The sequence below is a fragment of the Leptonotus elevatus genome, chromosome 15 (assembly GCF_054856555.1).
Source record: "Leptonotus elevatus isolate MCC_2025b chromosome 15, RoL_Lele_1.0, whole genome shotgun sequence".
NCBI classification, from domain to species: Eukaryota; Metazoa; Chordata; class Actinopteri; order Syngnathiformes; family Syngnathidae; genus Leptonotus; species Leptonotus elevatus.
Window position 1 is genome coordinate 8,522,863 of NC_141253.1, and position 16,325 is coordinate 8,539,187.

General features: G+C 40.2%; 1 protein-coding gene across 3 annotated transcripts in view; it reads right to left on the reverse strand.

The window, feature by feature from the left end:
* lpar1 (lysophosphatidic acid receptor 1) overlaps nt 1–16,325 on the reverse strand; it is a 30,270-nt gene continuing 13,945 nt past the window's right edge. For all 3 annotated transcript variants that reach the window (XM_086096685.1, XM_086096686.1, XM_086096684.1), the window contains 2 exons: nt 13,037–13,791; nt 1–4,292 (listed from right to left, as the gene is read on the reverse strand). In XM_086096685.1, coding sequence (XP_085952811.1) covers nt 3,976–4,292; nt 13,037–13,775 — 1,056 coding nt within the window. In that variant the 5' untranslated portion in view covers nt 13,776–13,791 and the 3' untranslated portion in view covers nt 1–3,975. The remainder of the gene's footprint in view (nt 4,293–13,036; nt 13,792–16,325) is intronic.

The following is a 16,325-nucleotide window of genomic DNA, read 5'->3' on the forward strand; positions in this document are numbered from 1 at the left end:
TTCAATTTGAATAATATATTTTATATACACACATATGTACATATATACTTTACACTTGTATACACACACTGATCCACTGAACTCTAACACCATCATCGACTATATATCTGGAATATTTTGTTCATAAACGGACGACAAATATGGAGGGTTGGGTCCAGGGGGGCACAATTTGAATCAATGAAACAACAAAGATTTGATGTGGTAGAATAGTAACAGTAGAATCATTAAAGGTGGCATTTGTTGTTGTTGTGAGAGTAACAGGGAGTGACCTATAAAGTGTTTTAAAATGCCTCAACACGGTAAAAAAAAAGAAAAGAAAAAAAAGACAGGCTTGCACTTGGACCCAGATACAAGATTCAAACAGTTGATCCATCTGTGCAACATGAATCCAAACACACAAACAAAACCTTTATATCTTGCCATATGCTGTATTTATGACTGCACTTACACAATATATTTGAAATACAACGGGAAGAATAAATAGTGATGAAAATGCAGTTTAGTTGGAAACCGTGTTTGCAACTACAAATTTAACGATGACTTCAGCCATAAAAACACGACAGTAAACAACTTCACTCTTGCTGACTGGTTTCCATGCAGACCACTTCTAGGAAAGACACACTAAAACACATTACAAATGGGGATAATGAGAGGCTACTGATATTTAGTGAAAGCCATGTTATGTTCAGGGAAACTGCAATAATTTAGAGCAAGTAAATAGTTATATTACATAGGACACTCTCAGGCACACCTCTAAATATATTGAGCAAGATTTAATGAAACTATGCCTTGTCTTTTTTTTTTTTTTTTTTACAGTGTAGAGACAGCCAAATGACAAATACAAATCCATCAATCAGCTGTCAGTGAAGTTGCTTCAGGCCACACGACTCAGACTCAGGCCACCGATGCTAAAAAAGAGAACACTGCAATCGTTCTATACAGACCACAGCTTCTGTTCACTTTGTTGAGTGAGCCAGTTAAACTTACTGGCACCTTTTTAGCCACAAATCGGAAAGAATATGGAACCCTTTAATGCTTATGAAATGAAATAGGACAAAACAAAAAGCAGGCAAGTTTTCACACTAATTTAGAAGGAATTCATACAAAAGTACATATCAATTAGTAGGAAATTTACCCATTTTTGGAAATCCTTCGTTCAAGCACTCGCGGTGATACATTTTGGTACGTTTACAAAATGACGACGTATAAACACTGCTCTTCATTGATTGGTCAAAATGATATTATGTCGCGTAATTTACTTATGTTTATATAACTACGTCATGCCTTACGCCCAATTCACACTGACTGCGGAACGGACGCGGTGCGTTTTCCGTACGGCATCCGCACGGACTGCAATTCACACCGCGCGCGTTGCATGAGCTGTCCGTGTCCGGAAATCTGCACCCGCCAGACCACAAGATCATGGGGGTTCACGCTGGAGAGTTGGGTTCACAATAGCCACACTTGCCTATTGTCACATCAATATGCTTTTGGACATTATTTCTGGGACTTCTACCATGGCTCTTCCACCATGGGTAAGTACGTTTTGTGTTTGTAATTTTTTTATTTATTCGGAGCTCGCTTTTTTTCTCTTAAATGTTCGACTCATGTCATGCTATGTAGTTAGCTAGCTTCCCTCCCCCAATAAATGAGTTCGCAAACGGTTTTATTTTGAAATATACCGGATCTACCTTGATGCAGACGCTTGACTTCCTGTCCGGCTCGTGTAATTGTAGCTGCAGCTGGTGTGAATTGACTCAAATGCTTTCTATTCTTGCAGCGTCCGTACGGCATTCGTACGCACCGCGTCCGTTACAAAGTCAGTGTTAATTGGGCGTCAGACCGTGCAGTGGAAACGCTAGTTGCATCCCGGCTAAATGAACAAAACTGTAGGCTACTTGTTGGTATAAATATGGCTTTTTAATCCAAACATGATTTAAGTTGTTAAGTAACCGTAGAAATGCCGTAGAATAGTAAACACTTAAATGGAACAGTAAAGATCAACCTTACCATCACTTCAATCATTTCATAAAGTAAAACGCATAGCTTATGCATCTTAGTATTTCAAACTTCAACTTTGACAATACTGCTGTGTAACATTCAATCTGGGGTCAAAAGGGATAAGTTAGCACAGCTCAGCCCTGCTGCTTTCTAAAGCCAAGCTGTGATCTCATAAGAGTGACCTTTTCCCTAATAAAAGGATTTCAATAAAATGGAAATTAAACATCAGAACAGACAGGCTGCGGGCTACTGTGAGTTTCAAACTTTAAGGCATTCATAGAATTACTACAGGTACATTCATCTCACTGACAATAAGACACTTTTACTGATTTGCACTAATGTGACCTCAGGCCTCTTTTTACGATTCATGGACACAAAAACAAAAGATAAAACACCAACAGGCACACAGGTCATCACATTTCATGTCACAATATGCTGTCGGCTAAGACAACACTAATAAGATGACCTTCACCTTCTCTCTGTATAACGTTGTGGGTGTTAGCCTGCATGTGGTAAACTGCTAAACAACCTCCTCCCCTTCTTTGGTAAGGTCTTGCCTTAGAAGGGAAATAAACAAGTTGGGATTTCTTGCAACTATTTGACTCCTTCATGTATTTAGGTTGGCTGACAGCCTGAAGCCGTTCAGTTGATCATTTTGGGATGCTCCTTGGTATTCAAAAGATTCTTCAATATAACTCTGTTATCACTGAGTTTGAGATTCCTAAATTTGATGTAAGTTATTCTTGTATAAGATTAGCTGCTTGCAATTTCACATTGCGTGGCAAATTAAGCCTAATAGTCAATGAAAATCAACATAAGAAAACAGTCTTATTACAATCCAAAAGGTGAGTCAACAATCGCTGAAGTAATCTTCAGTGTTATTGTTTCGCAGAGATAGGCTAAAGCTTCATAACATACGGATGATATAATGAAAACCCTGGAAATATGCCGCCACAAAAGCTGCAGCTTGCTTTGGGTTTGAGCGCAGCAGAGGTGGCAAATCCAGGTCCAGAAAGTAAAAAACATGCTACAGTTTGGCTTTAGCCTTTGTGCTAGTTAGTTAGCTAGCTAGCGCCCCTAGCAGGTAACAAGCACCCGGGGAGCTAGCTAGGGAGCTCGCTAGCTACCACCTGGGGCTAAAGACAAACTGTGGCAGGGTTTTTACTTTCTGGAACGGGATCTGCCACCTTTGTACCGGTGACTGCAGGATTAGGCTAGTAAGACAACATTTCCCATGATTCCTAGACAAGGAAGCAGAAAGTAGTTCTAGTTCCGCTGTTCCGGTATGACCAAAACACGCCTGGTAGCGATTAACTACGAATGAGAACGTGAATGTGAACGTGAAAGTAAATAAGAAGGAATTTAACAGTTACATTTTTTTTTTATTGGTTTATTGACAACTGTGTGATTGGCATACACATGGCCCTAACAATTGGCTTACTGACTGGACGAGGGGGGGAAAAATGGATCTGTGTAAAATTGAGACAAAACGCTGGCGAAATAAACCGGCACTGTCCCGGCTTAAAGACATCTAGTAAACCTACCTCCACTCCATTTTTCAAGTGTGTTAAATGTGTTTTGTGTAATCTTCATTCGCATTTTTGCTTGGTATGTAACTGGAATACAAAGTTAGAGTAAACTGGAGAGAGGGCGTATGTTATACTGGCATTATCGTTGTTTCACAGACACAATAGTTTGTATTAGCATTGCCAATAGCAACACATTTACCACAAAATAAAAAAGATGTCACAAACCAAAATACTAACAGCATTTCAGAGTCATTGAGGATGTCTGATCGCTCATCATCCTTCATAATTAGTCTTCTCCATTGATCCAATACTAAAGCGTCCCATTTTCCTTCCACATGAGATCGTGTCTTCACACCATATTTGGAGTCGCATGACCTTCTCGTATAGCCTCTCACCTTATCCCAGTCATTATCTCTCATAGAGTTCAGCCATTCACCTCGACCCTTTATACCACTGAGTGTTCATTGTTGTGATGGTGATGCATGCCGCCGCTGAGCACCGCGTGGTTGATGGACGACGCCGATCGGTCAGACCCCTCCGCTGCCGTCCCGTTGACGTTCTCCTGCCGCTGGCAGCACAGGATCTGCCTAAAAGTGGCGCTCATCTCTTTATCACGGTAGGAGTAGATGATGGGGTTCATGGCGGAGTTGAACTCGGCGAGAAGTAGGAAGAACTTTTCGTAGGTGAGGACGTTGCAGTTGGCGCAAAAGACGTCAAGAAGAAGGATGACAAGACCCGGGGTCCAGCAGATGATGAATGCACCTGTAGAGACACAGTAAAGATTGGTTTGAAACGGGGCCACACAGATTACATATCCGCAAAAACTGCTGAGTTACTTTGAAAGCAAAAAATCCATTCATTTTTCTATACCAGGCCATGGGTGAGCTGAAGTTAATCCAAAGCGAGGCGAGGTACATCCTGGCCAGTCAATCGTAGGACACATACGAACAAGCAACCATTCACACTCACGTTCACACTTACGCGCAGAGCAGTGGCCTCTGAGTCATTCTTCATGAATGGCAAGGTCAAGAGGCAGTGAATTAAGTCAACAGAGGCCATTTGTCCGAACTACGACTAAACTCCAGCACATTAACCCCTGGAGACGGCAGCACAAAAAAAGTATTGACGACATATGACGACAGAAGGCTGCTTGATGGGCAAGCCTGTTATCTGTTAGCAGCTGCGGCGAAAAGGCTTGACCTCACTTCCCAGCAATGCAGGCTGACTCTTTGGAGTTTGTTCATTTTCCAGAATGTCTTAGCTATCTGAAACATTTGTTTCAACATCCTCCTCTGATCCCGACAAGCCTTGGCACAAGATACACACCCAGCTAGTATGTCAAGTCTGCCTGTGGCTACTGTGACATACCTGTCATCTGTTCGACCAAACCGTAGCAGTGCATAAAACAGCCAAACTGAAATTAAACTACTTGATCGATATTATAGTGCCAGTATCGACCCGATATCGATAATGACTTGGGATCGATAGTATTGATATTTGGATCAATCCGCCCACCACTATTCTTTAGTGGATTCGGCCCTGAGAGTGCTCAATAATTTTCAGTTAGACTCATATATACACCTACGGACAATTTCGCGTCATCAATGTCAAGTCTCCAAGCAAAGAGTCTGCATCTCTCTTATGAACATCTTTCATTTCCGTTGTAAATCCAGGAAAATTTAGCTACTAATATTCAACCCATCTTCACAAAGATAATGACAGAAATTGGCCATACACGCCAGTCTCAGAAATCGACCTTACTATTACGGCATATTCCCCAAAAGCCGTTTTTTTTTTGTGGATGGAGGAAAAGAATATGTTTTTTGGCCGACCAAAGTGAACCCCGTTGCCTTGTCACTGTTAGAAACTGTCAAATACATGGGAAAGAAAGTGGAGAAGCACAGCAGTCTGTGGCGAAATGTAAATAAACACAGCTCCTCAGCAGTGACTGGAAAATCTGGAAATGTCTGGAAAACAGTTTTGAAATTTTCCAGGTCTTGTCTGGCTTGGTGAAATTAACCAATACAGACAGGGACATTGCACTTGGCATTGTTTAATTGCAGCTCTCATATAAATCAAGTACTTAGTCATGGCTGAATCAGATCACTTGGATTGATGATTGATGAATCAGGGTAATTTAATTTTAGTGTTGTCAGTTAAAAATTTATCATTAAACATTCACTCAAGTAGGATTTGGAAAATCAGATACTGAACACAATTTGGGCTTAGTATCTTACTATGTGGTTATTCTGAAAGTGTTTATTTTCAAGACTATTAAGGCTTCCAAAAGAATAAAAAATAAATCAATCAAATGGATCAAATCCTTTTACACATGGGCACAAGATAAACATGTGTGCAGCCGAACACGCGCCAGGATTTTTTATATAATCATTAACTGATGCAATATAACTTAAAAACTTAAAATTCATGTGGAAACATCTGGATAGTCCACATTTTATTTTTTTGTTCTTACCAGAGATGAAGACCTCAGTCACATATTGTTATGACCATTGTTATATAATGAGTCTGTAACCAAACTGTTCCCTCTGTTTTAAATTCAGAACTCTGCCTCTTTCTCAATTGCTGTCTGTTTGGGACGAATTAAGTGTCATGCAAGACAAAAATGGTGAAAATGTCTTTGAACAACCCTTGTTGATGAACGTCACGAAATATCATCCATCCGTCCATCCATTTTGTTTACTGCTTGGCCTCAGAGTTGTTGGTGTTCTTGATGTCATCAACTTTTCGGTTGACTTTGATGACACTTTGGTTCTGGGCGTGGCTGCAGGTGAGCAGATGTTTTTGATTATTCTCAGCCTCACCACTGGTTACAACCTCTGTGTAACCAGAATGTCACTCCCGATTCCTTGATGTTCCCTTGCATTAGCCCTTGAATTTCGGTGTACAGTATGCTCTGCCTTTTAATATCCTTACTTAGCTAGCTTGTTGAGCTATTTTCATTTGTACTTTGCCTTTCATATCTGCTCTGCCTTTTGAGATTCACACTTAGCACTGTGTTTTTTGTCTGAAATGTTCGTAATTGTCACAGGAACTGCCAATGTGGACTAAACAGTTTTGACTGGGCTTTATAATGTTATTCAAACGTCTTGATAAAGTCGTTTGAACCTATTGGTAAAATGTAGGCCAAATACTAGAAACGTAGTATTTTTTCCGCATGATGCCACAAGGTACTATCCCAATATGCCACAAGGTAATGCCACAATTACGCATGCGCAAGTCAATACCCGTGGCATTATGGGATAATTTTTTTAAAATATTTTTAGCATTTAGCCTCTGTATTACTAATACGTTCAAACGACTTTATCAGGACATTCAAATGACAAAGCCCAGTCAGATCTGTTTACTCCACATTGGTAATTCCATGCTTCCGTTGTTGTAGCATATATTAATCCATGCATGATCCTAAAAATTATTATAAAACTGGATTTGAGTGAGTGTACTAACAAGTATTTGGAATAATTTTTTTAATTGTGGCTGCATGTCAATGTTTCTTTGTTGCATTTGCGTGCAAGATTTGAACATCAGTATCAGTAGTTATCAGTCTTGGATTTTTATGATCGACCTCATGGCTATTTTTCTCAAAGATATAATTTATCATGTGTCTCCAATGTTATTTTCCCCTCATCAATCTCTCCATGAAAATAGCTGTATGTTTTTCTTCTGTCTTCAATAGTTTCACAATTTTCTATTGTACACATTAAGTGTCAGCATCTCTCTCTCTCTTTAAAACGTTCACTTAACCTTGGCCGAACTTGGTCATGCCTCACTTCCAGCTATTTGTTTTTTTCCCCTCTTTAAATCTTTCGGTCCTTCCCCTGTAGCGCTCTCTTTCTGTGTTTATCTCATTCTGTGATTTCCTAAGCCAGTAATCATCCGAGGTCGTGACCGTGATGCCATTGAAATAAAGCAGTCAGCAGAAACCATTACTTCATGTATACTTCTGAAATGGCTCCGCGGTTTCCCGTTTGTCCCCAAGAAAGATTTATTTTTCCTCTGCATTTCTCCACATCACTACTTCCACACATACACACTGTAGATTAGATACAATCACAAAGGTTGGCAACATTTTCAGCATGATTGTTAAACCGGCTGGTGGTGTGAGTATGGTGAGCTAATGCTTAGATAAGCTTGCCTAAGACTGGAACAACAGTGACTTCTTTGAAATGGTAATAATGTTTCTGCTCTATTGTAACAAAAACACCATAAAATGTCTAAAATAGGATTGGTTGTCAATGCCTTAGATTTTTCTTGAGGTTCGTATGTTATGAAATGAAATCAATATTACGTACTGCGTACGCAGAGAATTTGCAGCCAATGCTTGCAGATATTTATTCAGCTGGCTTTGACCTCAGCTACCCGATCACTCAAAAGCAGATATAATGTGTACGTGAAGCTTTGAATATTTAAAGGTCCGAAATTGAAAAGCGCTCCAGTGCTCGCATACTGATTTGACCGTTGACTTCAGCGTCATTAACCATTTTCATTTCTTGGCTGGGTAAACGACAAGAAATGTTAAAGTTCAAGTTGAATCACATTCTACATAAAGCTTTATTTGGCTTTTTTTTTTTTTTATCAAATAAATCTAATCTGACATTAGTCTGCTGTCTTGCTGATTTGTCAATTTAGTGGAAAACCCATTGGTGTTTACTTGATTTTCTTTTCTTCTTCTTCTTTTTCCAAGAAAAAGTACGTAAACCTGGAATTTCTTCAAAAATGGTCATGAAATGTGATCTGTTTGTATTTTACAATTTTAAAAATGTGCACAATTTCACAAATTACTTCATGTTAAAGATTAGGTAGCTCTTAATATAAAAAGAAAAATGCACCGAGCCGTCACCGTCTTCCAAATGCAATTATGCTATCTAGTGGCAGAAATATGACCAACACAAATCAATTTCAAATGAAATTACTGTATCAATGACTAAAAGATTCAGCCATATTCCAATTAATTTAATAATTTTTGTCCACTTTTATGTTAACAAGAATATGAACACTTAAGGGGGGAAATTTACATTTTATTATACATTTAGAACAGATATAAAATTTGTGATTAATTGTGAGTTAACTATTTCATGTCATGTGATTAATTACGCTAAAAAATTTGTATATTTTGTGTAGTGCTCTCCTTGCAAATTATAGAGTTGTTGTACATTTTCTGAATGTAATTGAAGCTTGAATTTTTTTTTTCATATTAGAGGTGTTTTTGTGGCATCACAGGATAATTACAGTTTTCATTCACCAAATTAATCCCAATAAAGCTCTGTAATACTTTCAGATATTTCAGTAGTAAAGAATAGCTCACAAGTTGCAGGATTACCGTGTTTCTACAAAAATGAAGCAAAGCTGAAAATATGAGTGAAATTGGTTGGGGAAGCCGTTAATGATATATTTCAAAGGAAATTATAGTTTATATTCGCAAATTAGCAATTTACACACGCTTAAACCAAAACCATAATGACACTATTTTGCCTGATTAAAAAAGCCGCACGGTGAACGGGAATTCCCTGCAATATGCTGAGGATATTTCAGTAGTAAATAACAGCTCACAAGTTGCAGGATTACTGTGTTTCTATAAAAAAATGAAATAAAATGAAGCAAAAAAAGAGTGAAATTGGTTGGGGAAGCCGTTAATGATACATTTCAGAGGAGATTACAGAGTGTGCTGCAAATTAGCAACTGACGCATGCTTAAGCACAAACCATAAGGACACTATTGTGCCTGATTAGAAAAGCCACACTGTGAACAGAAATTCCTTGCAATGAGCACTTCAACCACAGACATACATGCGCACACACATTTAACAGGTGACAGTGTGAGCTGCATACCAGGCATGTTTCCACTCTGACAGTGGATGGCAAACGTTGGCTTCTTACCATGTCTGATTGGTTCTGCCTTCAGTAAGCATGTGGACACACTTCAAAAGATCTTTCAACAGTAATGTCACAGCTTTCATGGCATTTGTGTTCATACACTTGTGCAATGTACTGTATGCGTTGGCACGCCACATGGTCTGATGATTGGATCATGCATCCAACACTAAAACAATCCAGATAATCCATTCACAGAAGGGCCTCTCTGGATGAGCCATCACCTGACGCACACACCACACACATGGATGAAGCTTTTGTTGGGTAGAGTTGTTGACTCAGAGGAGAAACATGAAAATAATTATTTCTGTTGGTGTCACTCAGAACCCCCCCCCCCCCTTTTTACCCCAGCTATAAGACAAGCAGCTGAATGCACTTGAGCAAAAGTGCACAATTAGTAAGCACTGGTGATAAAATAAAGTGCTCTGAAAGTCCATCAGAGAGCCACAAGTGAAATGACTAAACCTAGCCTTAAATAAGCTTTTTTTCACATTGGGCATTTAAACAGGTGTTTTCGCAGCTTTTTGACATCTCACTGTCCTGTGCATAATTACGACGGGGTAACGCCCAATTCACACTGACTGCGGAACGGACGCGGTGCGTCTTTCGTACGGCCGCCGCAAGGAATAGAAAGCATTCGAGTCTGCGTGTCAATTCACACCAGCTGCAGTGCAGTGCGTATGCGGTGTGGAAAAGACCTGTGGAAGGTTTCCGCAAGCGTTCTATTTTTTCCGGACGGCGCATGCGATTTTCATGAAGCTGAAGAAATTACATGAGCTGGACAAGGAAGTCAAGAGGAGGCGCATCAAGGTAGATCCGGGATATTTCAAAAATAAAATTGTTTGCGAACTCATTTTTTGCTAGCTAACTACATAGCATGACATGAGTCAGACATTTAAGACAAAAAACGAGCTCAGAATAAAATAAAAAAAAAGACAAAATAACACAATTTAAACACAAAACGTACTTTTGGTAGAAAAGCCATGGTAAAAGTCCCAGAAATAATGTCCAAAAGCATATCCATGTGACAATAGGCAAGTGTGGCTATTGTTTACCAATAGGACTCTATATACACGGTTGTTATCGCGTGAACTCAACTCTCCAGCATGAACCATCGCAATCTTGTGATCACGCAACACGCGGTGTGAATTGCAGTCCGTGCGGATGCCGTACGGAAAACGCACCGGGTCCGTTCCGCAGTCAGTGTGAATTGGGCGTAACACAATTTGAGGATTTCTCGATGCCCGTTTGTATAACATTTCATTCATCAAAAATAAAAACGACAAGAAGACCACAACCGCAATGTAATTACCAGATAAACCTCCTCATCTTCTATGTGTTTCTTTTTCTTCTTCTTTGTATTTTATAGTCGTCTAGATGCCCTGTGGCACCAGGTTGCCTCTTACAGGTCAGCCTTGGTATTACAACAGACATCTGGTTACCTGAGACTAAATGTCCACGCCTCTTTGTGCTGAAAGCTGTTGCACCAAGCACTCATCCTGCTTTGGCAAATTTCCACATTTCCCTGCTGTTTATCCATACATCCATCTTATCCATCCATCCATTTTCTTAACCGCTTGTCCTCACAAGGGTTGCCGGGGGGGGGGGGGGGGGGGGGCGCTGGAGCCTATCCCAGCTGGCTTTGGGCAGTAGGCGGGGTACACCCTGAAATGGTTGCCAGCCAATTGCAAGGCGCTGTTTATACAGTTGTATCAAAATTTGCTCTTGTCCCTTGATTATGAATGTGTGCGAAAGCATGTCTCTATTGGATACAAGCGCATCTGTCTGTGGTTAACCTAATCAAGTGATTTTGTGTTCCCGTCATTGGACAACATTACAACTGCATTAGAGTTGATGTGAAGGAAGCAGATCTGGTGTCCCACAGTTCTATATAAAGCCAAAAGAGCTGTGAAAGGGCACAGTTGCAGCATATGTCGATGCTTACGCATGTGTTTAAATGCACAAAACCAACTTGGCCCAATACTTTCCCATTCTTTCATTGCTTCAGAGACAGAAATCTGTCATGGATGGCTTTACAGTATCCTGAAAGGAACAAGCAGGGAGGTTGGCAGGGAAACAGCCATCATCTGGCCAACAGATGGGAGAAGCATGACAAGACATCTCTGAGGGGTATACCGTCCAGCATTTTAACCTTAACCCCCAAAAGGTGTACATCAGCAAAATCCAGAATTCAAGAGTAATGTTTGACAGCTCTTCTAAAGATTGAAAGCATTTTAGTTCTACTTTGGCTAGGTTATCATGGGGGGAAAAAACACTTACAAGTACAACCAAAGAGTCAAATAGATGTGAATGAATGTTTTAAAAACATCATTGCAATGAAAACTATTTCTCAAAAAGAGCAGTTTACTGTCAGGGTGAATCAAAAGACTTCAGTGTTAGTCAAAAGAAAACCCTTGCAGTTGCACCACTTTATTCGTCTTTCTCTTAAATTATAGTTATGCTAATCCCAGTCAGACGTTCTACATAGGTTTGAATCAGTAAGTCATTAAGAAAATCTAAGAAGCTTTGACGCTGTCCCAGTGCCAGCCCTGTACCGGCTGCTCCCGATATTGAGTAATGTGATGGGCGTATTCTGTAAAATTCCCTTTCAACAGTCTCAGCTGTGTTAAGATGAAGTCATTCATCAGTTTTGAGATTTTTGAGAAACGTTACATATAAGTAGGGTAGCTTCAAATAGTTTGTGGAGAAAATGAACTTTCACAGCACTGATTGTAGCAGGGTTTGCTTTGTCAAGCGAGAATCTCTTGCGATTTCATATTTTCCTTACATATGTACGTAAAGCTTTTCATTGTGACATAGGTATTCGGATTTCTTAGCAGCACAATCCCTACAGTATTAAACAAAGAATCTTCTTCTGCCCATAGTTTTAGTAGTCTGTGACAACAGGATGAGATAGCACACACATCAGAGACAAATCACATAGAATCCTCTGGTATGTTTTGTCTAGGACCAACACATCCTGCTTCAAAGTACCAACATGCACTTTTCCCACAATTCACACTTTCATCCAGTTTTCTCTCAATGTGGTTGCTATAGAACTGTAGGTACACACATTTGGAAAAAACTGGGGACAAAAAAAACTTTGAAAAACTATTGAACAATCGCAGAGTCCTGCAACCTTGCAAAGTGGAGACATATCTGTATGGAATGCTTGGACATAAAACTGCCAGACTTCACACAACGCTCAGCTGGAAGATAAACCAGGCATCATTAGAGCACAGCTTTGGCAATTTACAATGCCAAACTATAGAAATGTGGTCATTCATAACTGTGATTGAATATAAAGCGGGTCTTGTATACTGTGCAGTGTGCATGGCGTTAGACATACAGTACACTGAGAGAGTTAATCATATGCTATGGAATATGTCAGAGTTAAAACCAATTTCCCATCACTGGGGCGCTATTTTTAAAACAGGTCCACTTATGTGGTCCTTGAAGGCCCTCGGGCAATATGTTGGTACAAGATAGAACTGCTTCCAAAGTGCTTCTTATTCACCTCAAAATCCCATCGACTGCTCCAGAAAATCCATCAAACTCATCTTTAGCAAAGAACCAAATACTGTAGACAGACAGAATAAACAGGAGGATGATGCTTACCCAACACAATCGCCACGGTCTTCAGCAGTGACATCATTGTGTCTTTGTTACGTCGTGGTCCGGAGCTGTGACGTGACATTCTCATTGTCCTTTGGCGCACATAGACAAAGATGTGGGCATACAGCGTCACCATGACAACAAATGTCACCAGGTTGAAGACAGCCCAAAAGACCAGGTAGGAGTTGCTGTAAAGTGGTGCCATGTTGGAGCATGATTTAATACTACAGATACAATTCCAGCCCACACTTGGAATGGCTCCCATGACTATAGACATGGTCCAGATGATGACGATTACAACCACCACGCGACGGTTGCTCATGCGTGTGTGCAGCTGCATGCGGAATACTGTGATGTGGCGTTCAATGGCTATAGCGAGGAGGTTTGCCACGGAGGCCGTCAGACTGGTGTCAATTAAACCTTGCCGGAGAAGCCATGTTGAAACAGTCAGGCGCCTCGTGTTTGGTCCCGTGTTGAACATCAAGTAGAAATAGGCCAATCCAGCAAAGAAGTCTGCGGCTGCCAAGTTAGCCATCAGGTAGTAGATGGGGAAATGGAATCTCCGGTTGACATAGATGGCAATCATCACCAGGAGGTTGGCGAGCATGATGAAGATGCAGACTGTGATGCCGAGGCCCATCACCAAGCGGCTGACTGTGTTCCAGTCTTTAGCTAGGTACTTGCCGCTGCTGTTGTAGAAGAAGGCAATTGTCTCATCGTAGTAGCACTGCTCCTCATCCATGGTGGTTTGGAAGTTTCTGAAATGAAGAGGATACCTTATGAGTCAGATATAATTTGTTCCCTGCATTTAACATATGCCTGTAGAGCAGTGGACTACCATAATGCAGCACTCTGAATCCAGAACGTGACTCTATATTTTGGTCAAGGGAATTGGATAGAAACTATAAATCGAATGCATATTTACCATTGAGGGGGGAAAACCCATAAAGTTAAGCTCCTTTTCATGTATAGTACCAGCTGTTGCTGACTCAACTTGTAGAGTTTGGATGTCCGCTTTAATATAGTATGAAGGCAAAACACACCACATTGAATGCAATGTTTGAAGATGATTAAAGAACAACAACGGAATAAAACGCAAGTTCCCTGTATTTACTTCTTGACATTTGTCTGGTTGCAACAATTGGGAGACAAACATGACTGAGGGCAGTATTTTGATAACAAAAGTTCTATGTTGTAGTTCTCAAGATCGATCTTGTTCTTGAGACTGGCCTTGAGACCACTTTGTAACCATCTTGGTTTCATCTCGGAATTGAATACATTTGTTCTTGTTTTTGTTCCGGACAGGGTGGACTCGAGATTTTTGATCGAGACCAGTCGAGACCAGGGCAGTACTTGCTGTGACCAGTGAGAATTGCAAAATGCCAGTACCTGCATTTTGCAATTCTCACTGGTCGCTGCCTTCCCTGTGTCGCCTTGAGTGCCACACCCCCTATATTTGAGATTAGTTTTCTTTGTATCATTTGTTGCAAATGTAATGAAAAGAAAGATACTGTTTGTTTTGTGATTTTTCTTTGGTATATACAGTCCTGGTCTCGACCTCCAAAAGTCTTGCTCTAGTCTCAGTCTCAACCTCCAAAAGTCTTGGTCTCATCTCGGTCTCGAACTCCAAAAGTCTTCGTCTTGTCTGGGTCTAGACCTCTAAAAGTCTTTGTTTCCTCTCTGTCTCAACCTCCAAAAGTCATGCTCTCGTCTCGGTCTCGACCTCCAAAAGTCTTGGTCTTGTCTCTATCTCCAAATGTGTTGGTCTTGTCTCGGCCTCGATACACTCGGTTGGTGTGGTCTTGACTACAACACTAGCATTTACTGTAATTTCATTTTGCATTCCTAGGAGTACATCCTAAATAGTTACAATGGAAGGGTGATGGCAAAGCTGTTCAATGGTCCATTGGTTTATGTCAAGCATAAAGTATCAAGGTTGACATGCTTGGACTGAGCCCCAGCTGACCTTTTTCTGGAAAATGTATCTCGTCATACCTGCTTTTGCCAGTAGGAAATTGTCACTCGTGGTACAATTGTTCCAACCCAAGTGGAAAATGGACACAGACAAACTTAAGTTGTCACTGCAGAACATGCAAACATCTAGAATATATGACACAATGGGAAACAGAGAACTGGAGTCGATGTGTACTTTGTGATCAAAATGATGAATGATGATAAAGGAATAAACAACATGAACAAATGATATGTGAATGGCAGGCAACATTCCTGGAACATAAGGTATCCGCTTGCTGCAAATATTCCTTGTGTAGTTTCACATTTTGACTTTTGTAATAATGTCGTCACCAGAAACTACATAAGCATGTTTAACATCAGCATTTTTCTAAATTGTACCAGTTTGGAATTTTTCAGGAATGGTGTAATGGAACAAGATCAGACAGAGGTAAAGACAAAGAGCTGCTAGGAGAGAACTTCAAGGAGGCATACAGTACGCAATTTATGAAACATGCACAGTTATGTTGCCTAATATCCCAACAATTTAATTTAACTCCTCCGCATAATACAATTAACAGTATAAATCCATTTACTTTTTTTTTAATGTTCTAAGGGAAAAAACACATTTGGCCTAAATATGTTACATTGTAGTTTTGGAATCAGATTTGACGTAGATGAAAATGTCAACTGTTGAATGAAGAATAATACCGAGGCTATGGCCACGTTTTACTTTGACGTCCTAAACTTTCAACAGATATCATCGAAGGTCATGTTCAGTATAAACACAACCCTGTTGTCGAGTGAATGTGGACTCAACCACCATTTATATTTCATATAAATACTATTTCAATATGCACATCCACATTAACCTTTTAACTTTTCATAATCAAATTATATTTCTCCTTCTAATTGAGACGAGTGTCCAGTAAATGCATTTCATTTCTTTACTGAGCTGTGTATGTTAAATAGTAGGTTAAAAATGTTCAAGCACCGGCAACACAGAACACCTATAGTCTTCAAAGTAACACATTTCTGGAACAGCAAGTGTTGTTTACAGCTGTCCGTGTGTGTGTGTGTGGAATGAGACTGACCCCCCTCACAATCTGGTTCCGTTTAATGAGTGTTCCGGTTTTGGGGTAAAAACAAACAACTCAGAAACTGAGAAAGCTAAGGAACAGTAACACGACACTTTGAGTGAACCCACACACAGAACACACAAACAAACGACGCAGGAAGATTTGTGCATTTTGTGTGTATGTGCAAAGCTATATAAAGGCTCTATTTCCGTGGCCAGAATCAATCTTGCGTGGCGTATGTCAGCACGGAGGCTGGTTAGACC